The 14,719-nt window shown below is 51.8% G+C and overlaps 2 protein-coding genes across 2 annotated transcripts; both read left to right on the forward strand.

Moving 5' to 3' along the window:
• The first annotated feature begins 2,026 nt into the window (after positions 1-2,026).
• Positions 2,027-3,469, forward strand: HOXD11 (homeobox D11). Its single transcript, XM_031599415.1, has 2 exons — positions 2,027-2,633; positions 3,234-3,469. Exons 1-2 carry the CDS (start codon positions 2,027-2,029, stop codon positions 3,467-3,469), a joined length of 843 nt encoding a protein of 280 aa, XP_031455275.1.
• A 7,527-nt stretch (positions 3,470-10,996) lies between these two features.
• HOXD10 (homeobox D10) lies at positions 10,997-14,090 on the forward strand. The gene is made up of 2 exons (XM_031599435.2): positions 10,997-11,738; positions 13,066-14,090. The coding sequence occupies exons 1-2, from the start codon at positions 10,997-10,999 to the stop codon at positions 13,341-13,343; spliced, it is 1,020 nt and encodes a 339-aa protein (XP_031455295.1). The 3' UTR covers positions 13,344-14,090.
• The last annotated feature ends 629 nt before the right edge of the window (positions 14,091-14,719 follow it).

The following is a 14,719-nucleotide window of genomic DNA, read 5'->3' on the forward strand; positions in this document are numbered from 1 at the left end:
GGTGAAGAAAACGACCTTTCTGAGGGTCCCAGAGCCAGCCCCGCTGTGAGCCCGGTCTCAGCCCTGGGGCACGACCCAGAGGGTCTCTGCCCGGCGCTGCGGTGAGGGACGCAGGAGCCATTTTAGCTTCGCAGGCATCGTTTGTGGGAGGTGGTTCGTGTGTCGTGGCAAAATCGAGAAGGCTTGAACGTTCCTGGTAAAGGGAGGAAATGGTGGCTTTGTGTCTTGGTTTCTGGTGATAACTGGTGATAGAGTGAGGCTCTCTGCTGGCAGCCATTTGTGGCGTGTGGTCTGAAAGCGAGGAGTCAGGGCAACACTGCTGTATGAGGGGTGCTGTATGAGGGGGAAAAACAGAGAGGAAAAAAAAAGGAGATGAGTTCCATCTGATCAGCCGGATTCGGGTCCCTCGGTTTCAGAAGGGCCGTCAGCTGCGCTGCAGAAGCCCCTGCAACAGCCCTCGCCCGTTTTGGAGTAACAGGCGCGGAGTGGCCGTGGCGGCGGGCGGGAGCAGGTTGCGGCTCTGGATGCGGGGTCTGGTTGCGGGGCCGGGCTGAGGATCCCCACCAGGACCTGTCCGCAGCGCGGGGCTGCGGCTGGCAGAGCCCGTTCCCCTCAGAGCGGCGGGCTTTCTCCGTGTGCCTCGGTTGATGCGGGCCGGTCCCTACTTCCCTACCTGGGTGGCGGCCGCCTCTGGAGAGCAGCTCGGGGCCTGAGGGCTGCACGAAGCGCCCGGAGGTGTCCGGGTGGCGGGGAGAGACCCTGTCGGGCCTGAGAGCTTGGGCGGATTGCAGGTTGGTTTGGAAAGCGGCATATGGCATATGCTGTGGCTATGCTGCGCGATGACGGAAAAAGGCATTCCCATAGAGAGCTGGCAAACGTTGCTGGAATGAGGAGCTGCTCGAGCACCGGGGGCTGTTGCTGGCACGTATTGTTTATTCTGTTCCCTTTTCATTCCTCGTGACCCGGTTTGTGTTCATCTATTTAAAATAATATTTCGAAGAGAAAGAGAAAACGGGTAGAAGGGAGCCCTCGAAGGCAGGGCAGGGCAGGGCAGGGCTGCGGGTGCTGTGCGTGCCGCCCGCTCCCAGCCCCGCTCTTCCCTTCCAATGAAAGCGAACGTTTGGTGGGAGTTGGAGGCACGAACAGAGGTCACTTTGTGCACGGCTCCGCTTCCAAGGAAAGCGTGCTCGTGGGCTTCTCCCTCTGCCCCGGCCCCTCTCTTGCCAGAAGAGCCCCAAAGTGTCTCCCCTTCCCGAGACCCGCTGCTGAGAGATGTTCTCTTTGCATCTTTCTCCTTGCAGCTCGCCCACGGCGCCCTCGCACAAGCTCTCGGTGCTCGAGCGAGGGAACACGAGGCGCTCGGGGATCGCAATTTCGGGACGGATTTGGGTGCCAGCCTCGGAGTGCCTGAGCCGGGCGGGCAGATCCGCTCGGACCTCAGAGCGCGTGAATGGGACTCGGCCGCGCCGCGTGAACAGCACCCGGCGGCCGCCACCGACAGAGCCGCTCCCGCTAACGAGCAGCGATCACGTTACAGAGGCCCGGTGCCCGGCTCGGAGCCCGCACCGCGGCCCGGAGGTCGCCTTCCCCGACGGAGGCTCCCGGGCGGGCGGCGGCGATGCGGGGGGGGCCGCGCCGCGGGGCCCCGCACCCGGCGGAGGCGGCGGGCGGGCGGCGGGCAGGGCGGCGCGGCCCCAGGTGAACGCCCGCAGCACCTCGGGCACCGCTCGGCCGCCGGAGAAGGAGGGGAAAAGGCGAGCGGGGCCGCCCGCTCATCTCCAAGTGCCGCGAGGGCTCTTTGGAGAGATCTCGGGAGCCGTTCCGAGGGGCCGATATAGATATAAGGACATTTCTACATTGCGTCACGTGACATAATTACCACTAGAATCAATCAAGATGAATTGCACGTCAGCACACGGTGGGGATTTTTTCTTAGTTGATCCTGTCCAAAGCCTCTTGTGCAATAGATGGATCTCGTTCAATGCATTGAAGCCTCCCGGTCGCTCGCAATCGCAAAAAGGAAGACATGACCGAGTTTGACGATTGCAGTCACGGCGCATCCAATATGTATCTGCCAGGGTGCGCTTATTACGTCTCGCCCTCAGACTTCTCGACGAAACCCTCTTTTTTGTCGCAATCGTCTTCCTGTCAAATGACTTTTCCTTATTCTTCTAATTTACCTCATGTCCAACCTGTGCGCGAAGTGGCATTCAGGGAATACGGATTAGAGCGCAGCAAATGGCAGTACAGGGGCAGTTACGCTCCCTATTACTCAGCTGAAGAGGTGATGCACAGAGACTTTCTGCAGCCCGCGAACAGGAGGACGGAAATGTTATTCAAAACGGACCCCGTGTGCGGCCACCACGGAGCGTCCCCCGCCGCCTCCAACTTCTACAGCTCGGTGGGGAGGAACGGCATCCTGCCGCAGGGCTTCGACCAGTTCTACGAGCCGGCCCCCGCTCCCCCGTACCAGCAGCACTCCGAGGGCGAGGGGGACGCGGACAAGGGCGAGCTGAAGCCCCAGCACAGCGCCTGCAGCAAGGCACCTTCCGGCCAGGAGAAGAAAGTGACAACGGCGAGCGGCGCCGCTTCCCCTCCCGGTGAGGCTGTTGCAGAGAAGAGCAACAGTTCAGGTAGGGATCGGCGGTGACGCGGGGGCAAGAGTACAAGGCCGACACTTTGTCAAGCCGCATTTTATGTGCCATTTTATAAGCATCCAAAGGATTTTATATATCCTATAAGATTTCCTTCACCGTTGTAAAGCGTGTTTACGATAGGAAACCAATTTAGGTGGGCTTAAGGTATTCTCGGAAGAGGATATTAATTGTTATTAAATTGTTGATTTGGCGGGGGGCGGACGGCGAGATCTCACAGGTAGGGCTCGGAGTGCCTCCGCGTCGCAGGCTGAGCTCTTCGTTTGTTTGGGGCGGGGGTGGGGGCGAGAGGGCTTGGAGAAACTTGGAATATTTCCAGCCCATTTAAATATCTCTCTGTAGCGCTCGAAGTGCTCTCTTTTAAGGAGAAGTTGGAAAATATTCTCTCTCTCTTTTTTTTTTTTTTTTAATTATTTTTCTTTTTCCTATGTCAACCGGAGAGCAAAAGCCCGGGGAATATTTTCGGAGCTGCTGGAGGGTTGCTTCCCTGGGCGGGGGGACACGGGCGAAGTCTGAGCTCTTCCCAGCCGAGCGCGGTCGTATTCTGCATAAATCAGCATTTTCTCTCTTTAATTTCAGCGATTCCTCAGCGATCGAGGAAAAAGAGGTGTCCCTATACCAAATATCAGATAAGAGAACTGGAACGTGAGTTTTTCTTCAACGTGTACATAAACAAAGAGAAAAGACTGCAGTTGTCCAGAATGCTCAACCTCACTGACCGACAAGTTAAAATCTGGTTCCAGAATCGAAGGATGAAAGAAAAGAAACTGAACAGAGATCGACTCCAATATTTCACTGGAAATCCCTTGTTTTGAGGAGGAAAAAAGAAAAAAAAAAGCAAAGAAAAAAAATAAAGGAAAAAAATTAAAAAAAAATCGAGAGAGAAAGAGAAAAGGAAGAAAGAAGAAGAAAAAAAGAATCCCTCGGTCAGTCTGACCTGCCATCCGAATGCAAAGTGAATGGGTTTACATGACACAGCCGCCCTGCGGAACTCAAAGTTTCATTTCCATGCGCAGCTCCACACGCTGAATGGCCACTGGAGATTTCGGGGCTTGGCGGAGCAGATTCCTGCTAAGGGAACCTAGGGTAAATCCAGCTGTCTATTCTCAAGTGGTTCTCGCCAAAGGTGCTTTTTTTTTTTTTTTTCCTCTCCCACAGTACCAGCAATGGACCTGCAGTGTGTCTGGTAGTTTTTGCTTACAATTCATTGAGTTCGGGGGGGGCTATGTTGTTGCTTTTGAGTTAGGGTAACACTTTCCTCCCTTTAAGTGAATGCGGTTTATTTAAGAGATGGTAAATGTACGTTCGCTATATATAAAATATATATATATATGTTTCTATTGTCATCCAAAAGCATGGGCCACTGTCTTTTTCATGTGAATAAATGGTTTCTAGTAAAGTTAAGGTTATAACTTCCGTGCACTGTATGGATTTCCATCTCTGAAGGATCCCGGGCTAGAGCCAAGTTCAGTTAAATAGTGACGGGAGGGAGCCAAGGCGGATTACTCTAAATGCGTTTTAAATAAATAATAGCCCAGCTCTCTGGCTCTGCCTTTGTAGATCCTCGTAAGCGAGCTGCTCCCTCCCCAGTGCGAGGCAGAGCAAGCGCGGCTGCCTGCAGCCCGTCCCTGCGGCTGGAGCCGTTACTATAAACAACGAAAAGGGCTTTTAACTGGTCAGGCCCCCGGTAAGCCCCGAACCCCCAACGCCAATGAGTGTTTACTTGCGGCACAGGCTGAGGCAGAGCGAGGGCTCCGAGCGGCTGAGACAACAGGGAGCTATAAAGCGCCGGCGCTCGTGGGGAGGAAAAACCTGCGGAGCGGAGGGGTGGGTCTCGGAGCCGCGGGGCTGCGCGGGGGCCGGCGGAGGTTTCCCCCGCTTTGTGCTTCGTGACCCGGCTGGGCTGTTTGCGAAACCTTGAACTGTCTAGACAACACCATAAAAGCCGAGGTTCTAAACAGCTTAATTGGGTTATATTATACACCTTCTGGTGGGTGAAAAAGAGATTTCCGCAATGTGCAATAAAGGCGAGGGGTGAGAAAAGAATTTGGCTTTTTTGAATAGGACGGAGCGGCTCTCGCTACGCTCGTGTTCGCGGAAGGCAAAAGTGCGCAAATGAGTCAGGAGCAGCCCTGGAATTAAAAAAAAATCGAGAGATGGAAGCGGAGGGAGGCGCGGCTAAGAAGGAAAAATTTCAAAAACCCCTTAGCAAGAAAAACATAAGTGTATGCCTTTGAACTTCCAAAATGTCAAGGTCATCACCTTTAACCTTTCTGAATAATTAGGCGCCTTAAGGTTCCTCTGTTATTTTCCACCACCACCCACCCTCTCTCCGTCTCCCTCTCTCTCGCTCACCCTCACTCCCCACACACGCACACACACGGCCATGGCAGCGCCCCGCAACGCGCAGCGCCCGGCCGAGGGGAGCAGCTCCGCGCTGCGGAAAGCCCTGCCGGCCCCGCGCCCCGACCCTTCCCCTGCCGGGCCCGGCAACTCCCCGACTGTCTTCTTTTTTATTTTAAAGAAAATAATCCTAACGAAACAAATACTGCTTTTGTCTCTCCGGCTAAAAAGCGGAGGCGGCGAGAAACGCTTGGCGATGTAGCGAGGAGGGTGCGATTTCGGCAGTTTTCCCCCGGCTGCGCGTTCCCCACAAAGCCCATTAATTAGGAGCCCTCGGAGCGGCGCGGATTTCATTCCTCCCGACCTTCCAGCAGCGTTCTCGCGTCTCTCCCGAGTCCCAATCCACAGCGCGAGAGCAGGGCGTTCGCTTTCCGTTCCCCGCGGTGCTCTAAGCGTCCGTCTTAGGGGATTCCGATCCCTTTAAAAAGCTCCCACACCGCAAAAGAGGGCCGCGGAAACCTAACCACCCCGGCATTAATCTTGCATAAACGCTCAATTATAGCAGCTTTAGGTTTCTATTTAAAAAGAAAGGGAGAAAGCCGTGACCGACAGCGAATGGAGCGGCCGGGAGGGAGGCGGCTGCTCCTCCACTCGGAGCCACACGAGGGCGCATCGCTGCTGCACTGCGCCGTCCTCGTGCTCCGGTATATTTCCTCCTAATAATAATTCCACCGCTAATAAAACATCTAATATATAAGTAACGAGAAGATTTCAGGGCCTTCCAAATGAGAAAATAAAGCATCAAAAAGATTTATTAAACAAATAACCCGTAACCGTGACGTGCTCGAGAAATATGCCAATTTAAAAGAAATTTTGGTGCTCGTAATCTTTTATAACGCATCCGAGCTTTAAAAAAATCCCATAATTTTAAGGGGAAAAAAAAAAAAAAAAAAACACCCAACGATATTCAGAATTCGTTCCCTAGAACGAAAACCTATTTACCCCTTTCAGGACGGCCTCAACGCGGATAGAACAAAAGTAATTTAAATCCCAGGCGCTGCCACTGTTTATCTTTCGTTTTTTACTGAAGGCTTTTCTTAAATAAACCTTTCGATACAGAAAGTGTAATATTAAAAACGCATTTTATTTAAACGCGTCTTTGACGTGAGGTGCTGAGAGAGCTTATTTTTTTATAGACAGACAGAGACTAAAGCGAAAGAAGACGTTTTTAATATCCGAACATCACCTTGCCAAGGCTCTGCTGATTGCAATCCCTCTCCTTAACAACACTGCGGAGATCTATTAAAATGAAACTAGAGATTAGAAAATTAAAGCGGAGCTTATGAATTCCCTAGGCTTTCTCCAGCGACCGAGTGCGTTCCGTTTTGCTGTTCCGTGCTCTGTCTTTTTGTCCTCCACTGCGCACTTTTGCTCAGAATGTCCCCAGGAAAGGGCTCCGCTTCTCTCTGCTCAGCTGCGGGATTCACCGAAATCTATTTCTGCCTCCTCAGCCGCGTTCCGCGCTGCCAGAGCCCCACATCCCGTGAAAGCATTTGTTGGCACTCCGTCCGCTGGGTTCGGGGGTGGTTTTTTCGTTGTTGTTGTTTGGGCTTGTTTTTTTTTTTTTTTTTTTTTTTTTTTTTAGAAGTTCATTGTTAACAGTTTCCTAGAAATAGCCTTTCCGTCTGCGATCAAACGGCATTGTGCAGCCTCAGATCCTCGGGTCCCCGGCGCCACGAGAGCCCCTTTGAGCCCAACCCAAAGCCCGGAGGAACCCCTCTGCTCTCGGCGGAGATACCTATTTCGAGAGGGAAACATTCAGCAAAGTTTTCCCGTTTGTTTTCTTGGCATTCGGGGCTTCTTAGGAGAGCCCGCACCGACCCCAGCTCCTTCGAGCTCCCACGTGAAGCTTCAGCTCCTCGCAATTAGCGCGGCCGCTCTCAGAGGATGTGAACGGCTGATTGGAGCCGGGTGTGTTGTTAATTAAAAAAAAAAAAAAAAAAAAAAAAAAAAAAAAAAAACACCAAAACAGCAACAACCAAAAAACCCAACCACCACAACCTTGAATACGGGAACGCCACTTTGTTCCTTTCTTTTTTCTTTTTTTCTTTTTTTAATTCAGCTTGTTAACGTGATGGTTCTGTCAGAGTCTATCATCTCTTGTATCCTTCCTCCCCCCTCCCCTCCTCGTTTCTCCGCTTTATTCCTTCAGAAAGAAAAGACTGGGAGCTATTTCCGAACGCCTTTGAGCTTGTCCCTTCAGGAGGGCGAGAAGGGCATTTGCCTCTTTGCTGATTGAACCTCAGATTCGGCAGCAGTCTGCCGAAAGTCAAACGTGTCGGGCTGCGGCCGGATCGCCGACCGGTCTGCACGCCAAAGTCCTGTAAGGATAAGGCTGTGCCCCTGCGCGGAAATAGGGAATACGGCAGGGGGAGGCTGAGGCTGCGGGCGAAGCTGCGGTAGAGTGGGTGCTGCCGTGAGCTCCCCTCAGCAGAAACAGCACCTCTGAAGCGATGGGCGGCGAGGAATTTGGTTTATTTTATAAGGTGTTGTATTTAGGAAAAGGCGTAGTGCCATCAGGGCGTTCCTGTCCCCCACCCGCGGCCAAAATCAGCCGGGGAATCCGAGCCCCCGGCCGAGTCGCCGACTCTTTCTATGAAAACGTGGCACACGGAGCTCTGGGCAGCGTGACAGTTGCGTTATTAAAAGAAGCAAGGTCACAATACTGTAGCCTATATATGTATTTTTTTTTTTCCCTTTAAATAAAAACTATTCTTCAATCTCCCCGTCGTGTAACAGAGCGGTATAAAATATACAGCCCCCGCGCTTAAAGACGCCCTAAATAAAATGCTGGAATCGAGTAAATGAAAGCAATTTGACTAAAAGCTTCCTGGGCTCCAGCCTATTTTTAAAGGCAGATATTTCTCGCAATACCTTTGTTACTGAAGGCATCTGCGAAATATCCAGCCTCTCCCATCCCATCCCCCCCTATAATGAGACACAAACACGGCAAATTGCAACGATGGGAATCGTCAGCACGGTCGAGAAAAACATCATATCACGAGTAATAAGGTTTAGGAAGATAAGGCGGTGAAATGAAAGCCCACCGGCACGTCTGGTAACCTCCGGGTTTTAGCCCTGACATTTGCTAGAGGAGAAATCTGTAATGTCCACCTATGCTTTATTACAAACAGTAATTTACATCTGCATGGAGCCATTGGTTGGGTTTTTTTTTTTCCTTCCCTCATTCGGAAAAATATGGGGCTCTGAGAGCAAAACCTTTATATTAATGTAGACTGTATATCTCATTTATTGCACGATATTGATTTATTTATTAATGTTAATTACTTGATTCCATTTTAATATGATTTAAAACAATAGTGACATTAAATGCCCAGAGCCTAAGTCTCCAGCTCCCCAGTGGCTCTCGCATGTTTATTCAACTTCTATTTACATCAAACTTAAACTTTCCTTCTGTTCATTTTCAATAAAAAGTCGCTGCCCGTTTCTCAGACCCCCCTCGTGATTTATCATGGGCGAAGGGGTCCTTTCGGAGCTGTTTGACGGCCCTGAATACGAAATTTAAATCACGATCATCACAGCCATCATCTCGCTTTCCGTGCGGTGGCACGGAAGAAATTCATATCTTCAATTACAAAAATCAAAGAGCCCTCCCGTCTAAGCGCCGGGCCGGCTCAGCACCGCCGGGGGGGGCACAGGCAGGGCCGCCCGCACCTCCGCTGCCGCGCAGCTTTCCGCGGCCCTCCGCGCTCTGCCCGCGGCTGGGGGGTTTCTGGAACCCCCTTTTTTTCTTTTTCTTTTTTTCTTTTTTTCTTTTTTTGTCCCCCCCCGAAAGAGTAAATAAAGATCACGAAAGAGCCGTTTGATGGGCATAAAATTCCCGATTAGATGTCACAGTCAAGCCTTAAACCGCGTCGAGGAAAATAGTATTTGGTGGCTTTAAACTCTGTGGGTCGTCCGGGCTGTTGTTGGAGAAGAGGAAATTGCTAGAAAGCGAGGGGGGGACGCGGCGCTCCGAGGCTCCTCCGCAGCTCTCCCCCGGCTCGGCCAAATCTTAGCAATGGCTCTGATCGTGATCTTAAATGCGCCGAGCCGGGAGCTGCCCCTTCCCCGCTCGGAGCGCGGTGGCGGAGAGCTGCGGGGCAGCGCCGAGCCGGGAGGCGGCGGATCGAGGAAGGTAATGTTTAAACTGCGGCAACACAGGAGCCGGGGACGGCAGCTATAAAAGGCGCTGCCTCTTAACCTGACAATGATGTTGTATTTGAACAGCTGCGATAAGGTTTTAAAAGGGTCTGTCTCATTGCCACAGCGAAATTTTAAATGGGGTTATTGTTTCCAGCCACGCAAAGTGTGCGGGAGAGCGCGCAGCAGCCGAGCGCCGGGAAACCGGGGAGAAGTGGAGCCCACGCTGCTGGAAAAGGCGTGTTTGGAGCTGGGCGAAGGGCGCGGATAGGGATTTAAAAATCCTTCCCCGTGCAGCTGCGCTGTGGGGCCGGCGGGGTTCTGCGGACGGAGAGGGCCCACAGCGGCCCGTGCGTCCGGCACGGGAACCACCAACAAGTTCACTGCGGGGGGGTTCCCGGCCTCGGCCCCCGGATGGGGACAGATTAAATAAAGGGGGGGGGGGGAAGGAAATAAAGAAAATGGGGAGGGGGGTGGGGGAGAGGGTGTGAAATGAAGAGGAGAATGAAAGAAAAGGAAGGGAAGAGAAAGGAAAGAAAAGGAAAAAGAGTGAAAGAAGAGTTGGTGCCAACGCTGTTTAAAATGTAACAGGTTCGGGTGTAAATATGGGTTCGGAGTGGGGGGAAAAACAATAAAACGCGCTGAGAGCGCTGAGCTGCGGAAATCTCACTTGCCGTGCAGGTACTCAGCGTTACCCCCCGTACTTCTATCATCATTTCTCTATATTCCATCTGCATTGATCGTTCTTCCCCAAAATAAAATAAAATGAAGCAAGAAAGGAAAGGAAAAAGTTGCTGGAGCGGAGGCAGTGAGCGCCTGGCGTTCCGTGCTTCTGGCAGCAGTGCTGCAGAAGGGGGGATGATCTGTGTGGTGCTTTCAGTTTCCAGGGCAAGAGAAAACACATTCATTTTTATTTTCTTTTCACGAGGCGTTGTGAAATAATTCGAGGAATGCATCGCAACTATAAACCCCAACTTCTGACAAAAGTATGGCTTTTAATATTTGACGATTTGTGTTAAAACAAAAATTGACCTTCTCGGTGAGCAGCGAGGAAAAAAAATCAATAGTATAATTTTCAATAATTCATAACGCGAACGCCATTATGCTAAATCTTAACTATTAATCTTATCCTTTACAAAGTCTCGATTGATTTGCTAATAAAATATCTTCCCGTGTGTGGCAACAGAGGGTATAACTCTTTAAAAAGCTCCAGAAGCAAGAAAATTACCAAGTCGCCCAAGAATGTAGATGAGGATTTTATTGATCGCCCCTGATTCTTCTTAATACGCATTAATAAATTCCACAACCTTTTGTACCTCGCACTTGTCAGGAAGCGATGCTGCCGCGGCGAGGGGAGGCACGATGGCCGCTGCGCTCCGGGCCGCGCCGAGCCGAGCCGCGCCGCGCCGCGCTGCTGCCAGACGCGGCAGGGCCGGCCCCGCGCGGCTCGGCGCGGCTCGGCTCGGCTCGGCTCGGCTCGGCGCGGCTCGGCGCGGCTCGGCTCGGCGCGGAGCGGGGCCGCGGCCGGGGCCCGGCGCGGTGCCGCAGCGCGGGGCCGGGCGCGGTGCGGTGCCGCGGCGGCGGCCTAGGGGTCGCTGTTGACCGCGGCGGGGCGCGGCGGGGCGGCGCGGCGGGGAGCGTCAGCGGCGGGGCGGCGGGGCGCGGGGCGGCGGGCGCTGCCATTGGCCCGGCTGTCATGTGGTCGCGCGGAGGCATCCGCAATTACACGGGAATGTTTTCCTAGAGATGTCAGCCTACAAAGGACACAATCTCTCTTCCTCAAATTCCTCCCCAAAATGTCCTTTCCCAACAGCTCTCCTGCCGCTAATACTTTTTTAGTAGATTCTCTCATCAGTGCGTGCAGGAGTGACAGTTTCTACTCCAACAGCGCCAGCATGTATATGCCACCTAGCACAGACATTGGGACTTATGGGATGCAAACCTGTGGACTCCTACCGTCTCTGGCTAAAAGAGAAGTTAATCACCAAAATATGGGTATGAATGTACATCCTTATATACCTCAAGTAGACAGTTGGACAGATCCGAACAGATCTTGTCGAATAGAGCAACCTGTTACACAGCAGGTCCCCACTTGTTCCTTCACTACAAATATTAAAGAAGAAAGCAATTGCTGCATGTATTCCGATAAGAGAACCAAACTCATTTCTTCAGACGTCCCTTCCTACCAGAGGCTGGTGTCTGAATCATGCCCCATTGAGAACCCCGAGGTTCCCGTCCCAGGATATTTTAGACTGAGCCAGACCTACGCCACTGGGAAAACCCAAGAGTACAATAATAGCCCTGAAACGAGTTCAACCGTAATGTTACAGTTAAACCCTCGCGGCAGCTCCAAACCGCAGCTATCTTCTCAACTTCAGATGGAAAAGAAAATGAATGAAAACCCGAACGGCCAGGACGGCGCGGCTAAAGTCTCTCAAGTGGAAAGTCCCGAGCCCAAGTCCACGTTGCAAGACGAGAGGAGCTGCCTGCCCGAAGGCTCCGTGTCCAGCCCCGAGGTCCAGGAGAAGGAGACTAAAGGTCTGTATTACCGAGCTTGAGCCGTGCCGTGCCGAGATCCGGCACCACGCAGCTCCCCGCTGCCCTGACGAGCCCGCGGCCACCCCACTGCACGGGGAGGAGTGTGGGGCTGCAGGTGCTGCGTCTGCGAAGATTTTGGCAGGCGAAAAATGCCACGCAAAAGGGTCCGAAGGTTTGCTTTGAGCCGTGCCTCCCTTGTGCATGCAGCCCTTCTCTGCGGTGCGGGGTAGATCCGTGTGCTCCTTAGTGCGCTGCTGCAGCCCAAACCGGCCAAATTCCTTTAAAAAAGCAGCTCTGGAGGTTGTAAAATACGAGCGGCGCAACTTTCCTCTCGTAATATTGCGCTGATTTTCGCCACCGAGGCCGGCTGCGGTTTGATTGCGTTTAAAGTTAATTACGATGCTGTTAAAATAGGTGAGGGATAGGTGCTTCCAGGCTGGGGGAAGTTGGGAACAAACGCACAATGAAGGCAGCAGCTCCGCTGCCTGCGTGAGCAGAGCGTGCACTGTGCGGATATGGTGCTGGGGAGAACCTTGGCTTCGGCTCCAAAAAGCGCAGCGTTATTTTGAAATGCGTGTGAAAGGTAAAGGTGGTGCTTCTCTGATTTTATTTTCCCTTTAAAAGAGCTCAAAAGCCTTCGTTTCGAACAGCGTGTGGCGAGGAATCAAAAAACGGGAAAATCTGTCTGATAAAAATGCGCTTTGCATCCTTCAGGTCGATTTTTACCCTACGTGTGCATGGAGGTTCTCTTTTTATGAATTATAGTTGCCAATCCAGGTCTAGGATAGTGTGAGATTTCTGGTGGGGAGGGGGGAGAAATAGAACCTAAAAGGAAAATGGAGGCAAAAAACCCAAACAACCCAACAACAACAACAAAAACCCGCGAGGCGGAGGGCGTTAATTTCACGTGTATGTTTGGGGCTGGGAAAACGTCCGTGTTTTTGCTCCTAGGTGTGCTTTTGAGGCTCAGCCGGCCGGGGGGTGCTGCCCCAGGCGCGTGGCGAGGGCATTTTACAGCGGGGCATTTGGGCACGCAGCGGGCGGGGGCCGGGGCTGCGGGCCGGGCCGGGCCGGGCGCGGGGCCACGCTGCGGGCAGGGTGAGCCCGGCCGGCCTCGCACGGTCGCAGCTCGGCGCCGGGAAGGGCCGAGAGGGATGCGGCCACCGCCGCTGCCCTCGTCCGCAGCGCCCCGCGCAGCAGCTCCGCGCACATCCGCCATGGCTGCCAGACGCTGCGGAGGGGTCATGGCCAAGGGTACGCGCTTGCAGCCGGAGGGGGTGTTCATTTTTTTTTTTTTCTTCTTCTTCTTCTTCTTTGATTTTGATAGAGGAAATCAAGTCCGATACTCCAACGAGCAATTGGCTAACTGCAAAGAGTGGCAGAAAGAAGAGGTGCCCTTATACTAAACACCAAACACTGGAATTAGAGAAAGAGTTCTTATTCAATATGTATCTCACCCGAGAGCGCCGCCTAGAGATCAGTAAGAGCGTAAACCTCACTGACAGGCAGGTCAAGATTTGGTTTCAAAACCGCAGAATGAAGCTCAAGAAGATGAGCAGGGAGAACCGAATCCGAGAACTGACCGCTAATCTGACCTTCTCCTAAGGCGTTCCCGGGGGTGGCAACAGCGAGCAGTGGGCACGGCACCGCCGGGGCCACGTGTGGGAGAGACTCTGGCAGAACCGTCCTTTTCCTTTTATTTTCTGGTAGAATGTGACTCTTCGTCCTTCTTTTAGCGCTGCAAGTGAATATGTATTACTATGACGAGTATATATAAAACCTAGCACGTGTAATTTATTTTTGTTCTCATCGTAATGCAGGGTAACTATTATTGAATATTATCATTTGGTCTTAACTTATTGGAACTGTCGAACATCCAAGCAATGTGACTTTTTTCATGTTTTTACTAACAAAATGGTATTTATGTGGGGCTGTTACACGGGCCATAACGTTTGGAGTACATTCAATACTTTAAGAAAAAGGGGGGGAAACTTTGGGGGCGGGGGGAAAGAGAAGCACATCATAATGTAACTATCCTCGCAAATGAACTTAGAGGTCGTCCTTCGTAAAATGGAATCTTTCATTCTTCTCCATTGTAGACATTTTCTTGTGGTGCATATGTGGAATAGTAGTCGTTCAGCAGCAATATGTCCTTCTTGTGCATGTTCTGTTCGCATGTATAATGCAATAAACTCTGTAAACTACTGCGGTCCCTTTGGTTTTCTACAAACGTTCCCAGTGCGGATGCAGGTTGGTTTCCTGAGCCTTCCTCGCCAGCAGCTCCTGGGCCTGGTGCTCCTTCTCCTCCACGTTCTGCTCTTTGTGTGTCTCTGCCTGGGCTTCGGTCTTTCTTTTTCCCTTTTTCTTTGTTTTCTTTTCTTTTCTTTGTTTTTTTTTTTTTTTTCCCCTTTTTTTAGGGGTGGGGAGGAGACTGGGGCGGGAAATGATGTAAACCCGAATCATTTCTAGTCGTGCCTGTAAACAAATGATTAATTGATAAAATGTTGTGATGCTCGCAGTCTGACAATCAGAATGCGGAAACAAAACAAAAGAGAAAAAAAAAAAAAAAAAAAAAGTAGGGAGAGAGAGAAAGGAAAAAAGGAAAAGAAAAAAAAAAAATGTTGTAAAATATTATGACCTAAACTGGACATCCTCATCCAATCAACTCATAAATGGTAAGTGATAAAAAATCTTTCTACTACAAGCTGTCAGCAATATGTGTGTCATTTTATTTGACGCTCGGATGTTGATTTAAAAAATATCAGTCCTGCGTGCTTACAATGTGTAGACCCTGATTTCGTGTCTTTACTTGCTTTTTTAAAAAAAGCCCATCGTGTCAAAAACGGAGCTGGCACAACCGAACGGTAAGGAGCGGGCTCCTTGGCCAGCCCGTGGGCCTTCAGAAGCGCTGCACGGGGAAATGTCCCCCACATCTGCTAAAGCTGGGCTTTTCCGAGCAGCGCAGCTCCCGGCAGCGCAGC

Source organism: Phasianus colchicus, chromosome 7 (assembly GCF_987193195.1).
Source record: "Phasianus colchicus chromosome 7, bPhaCol1.hap1.1, whole genome shotgun sequence".
In the NCBI taxonomy this organism is placed as follows: Eukaryota; Metazoa; Chordata; class Aves; order Galliformes; family Phasianidae; genus Phasianus; species Phasianus colchicus.

Coding starts and splice junctions, on each gene's coding strand:
- HOXD11 (XM_031599415.1), top strand. CDS start 2,027: ATGACCGAGTTTGACGATTGCAGTCACGGCGCATCCAATATGTATCTG. Junction 2,634..3,233: donor AGAGAAGAGCAACAGTTCAG/GTAGGGATCGGC, acceptor CTTTAATTTCAG/CGATTCCTCAGCGATCGAGG.
- HOXD10 (XM_031599435.2), top strand. CDS start 10,997: ATGTCCTTTCCCAACAGCTCTCCTGCCGCTAATACTTTTTTAGTAGAT. Junction 11,739..13,065: donor CCAGGAGAAGGAGACTAAAG/GTCTGTATTACC, acceptor TGATTTTGATAG/AGGAAATCAAGTCCGATACT.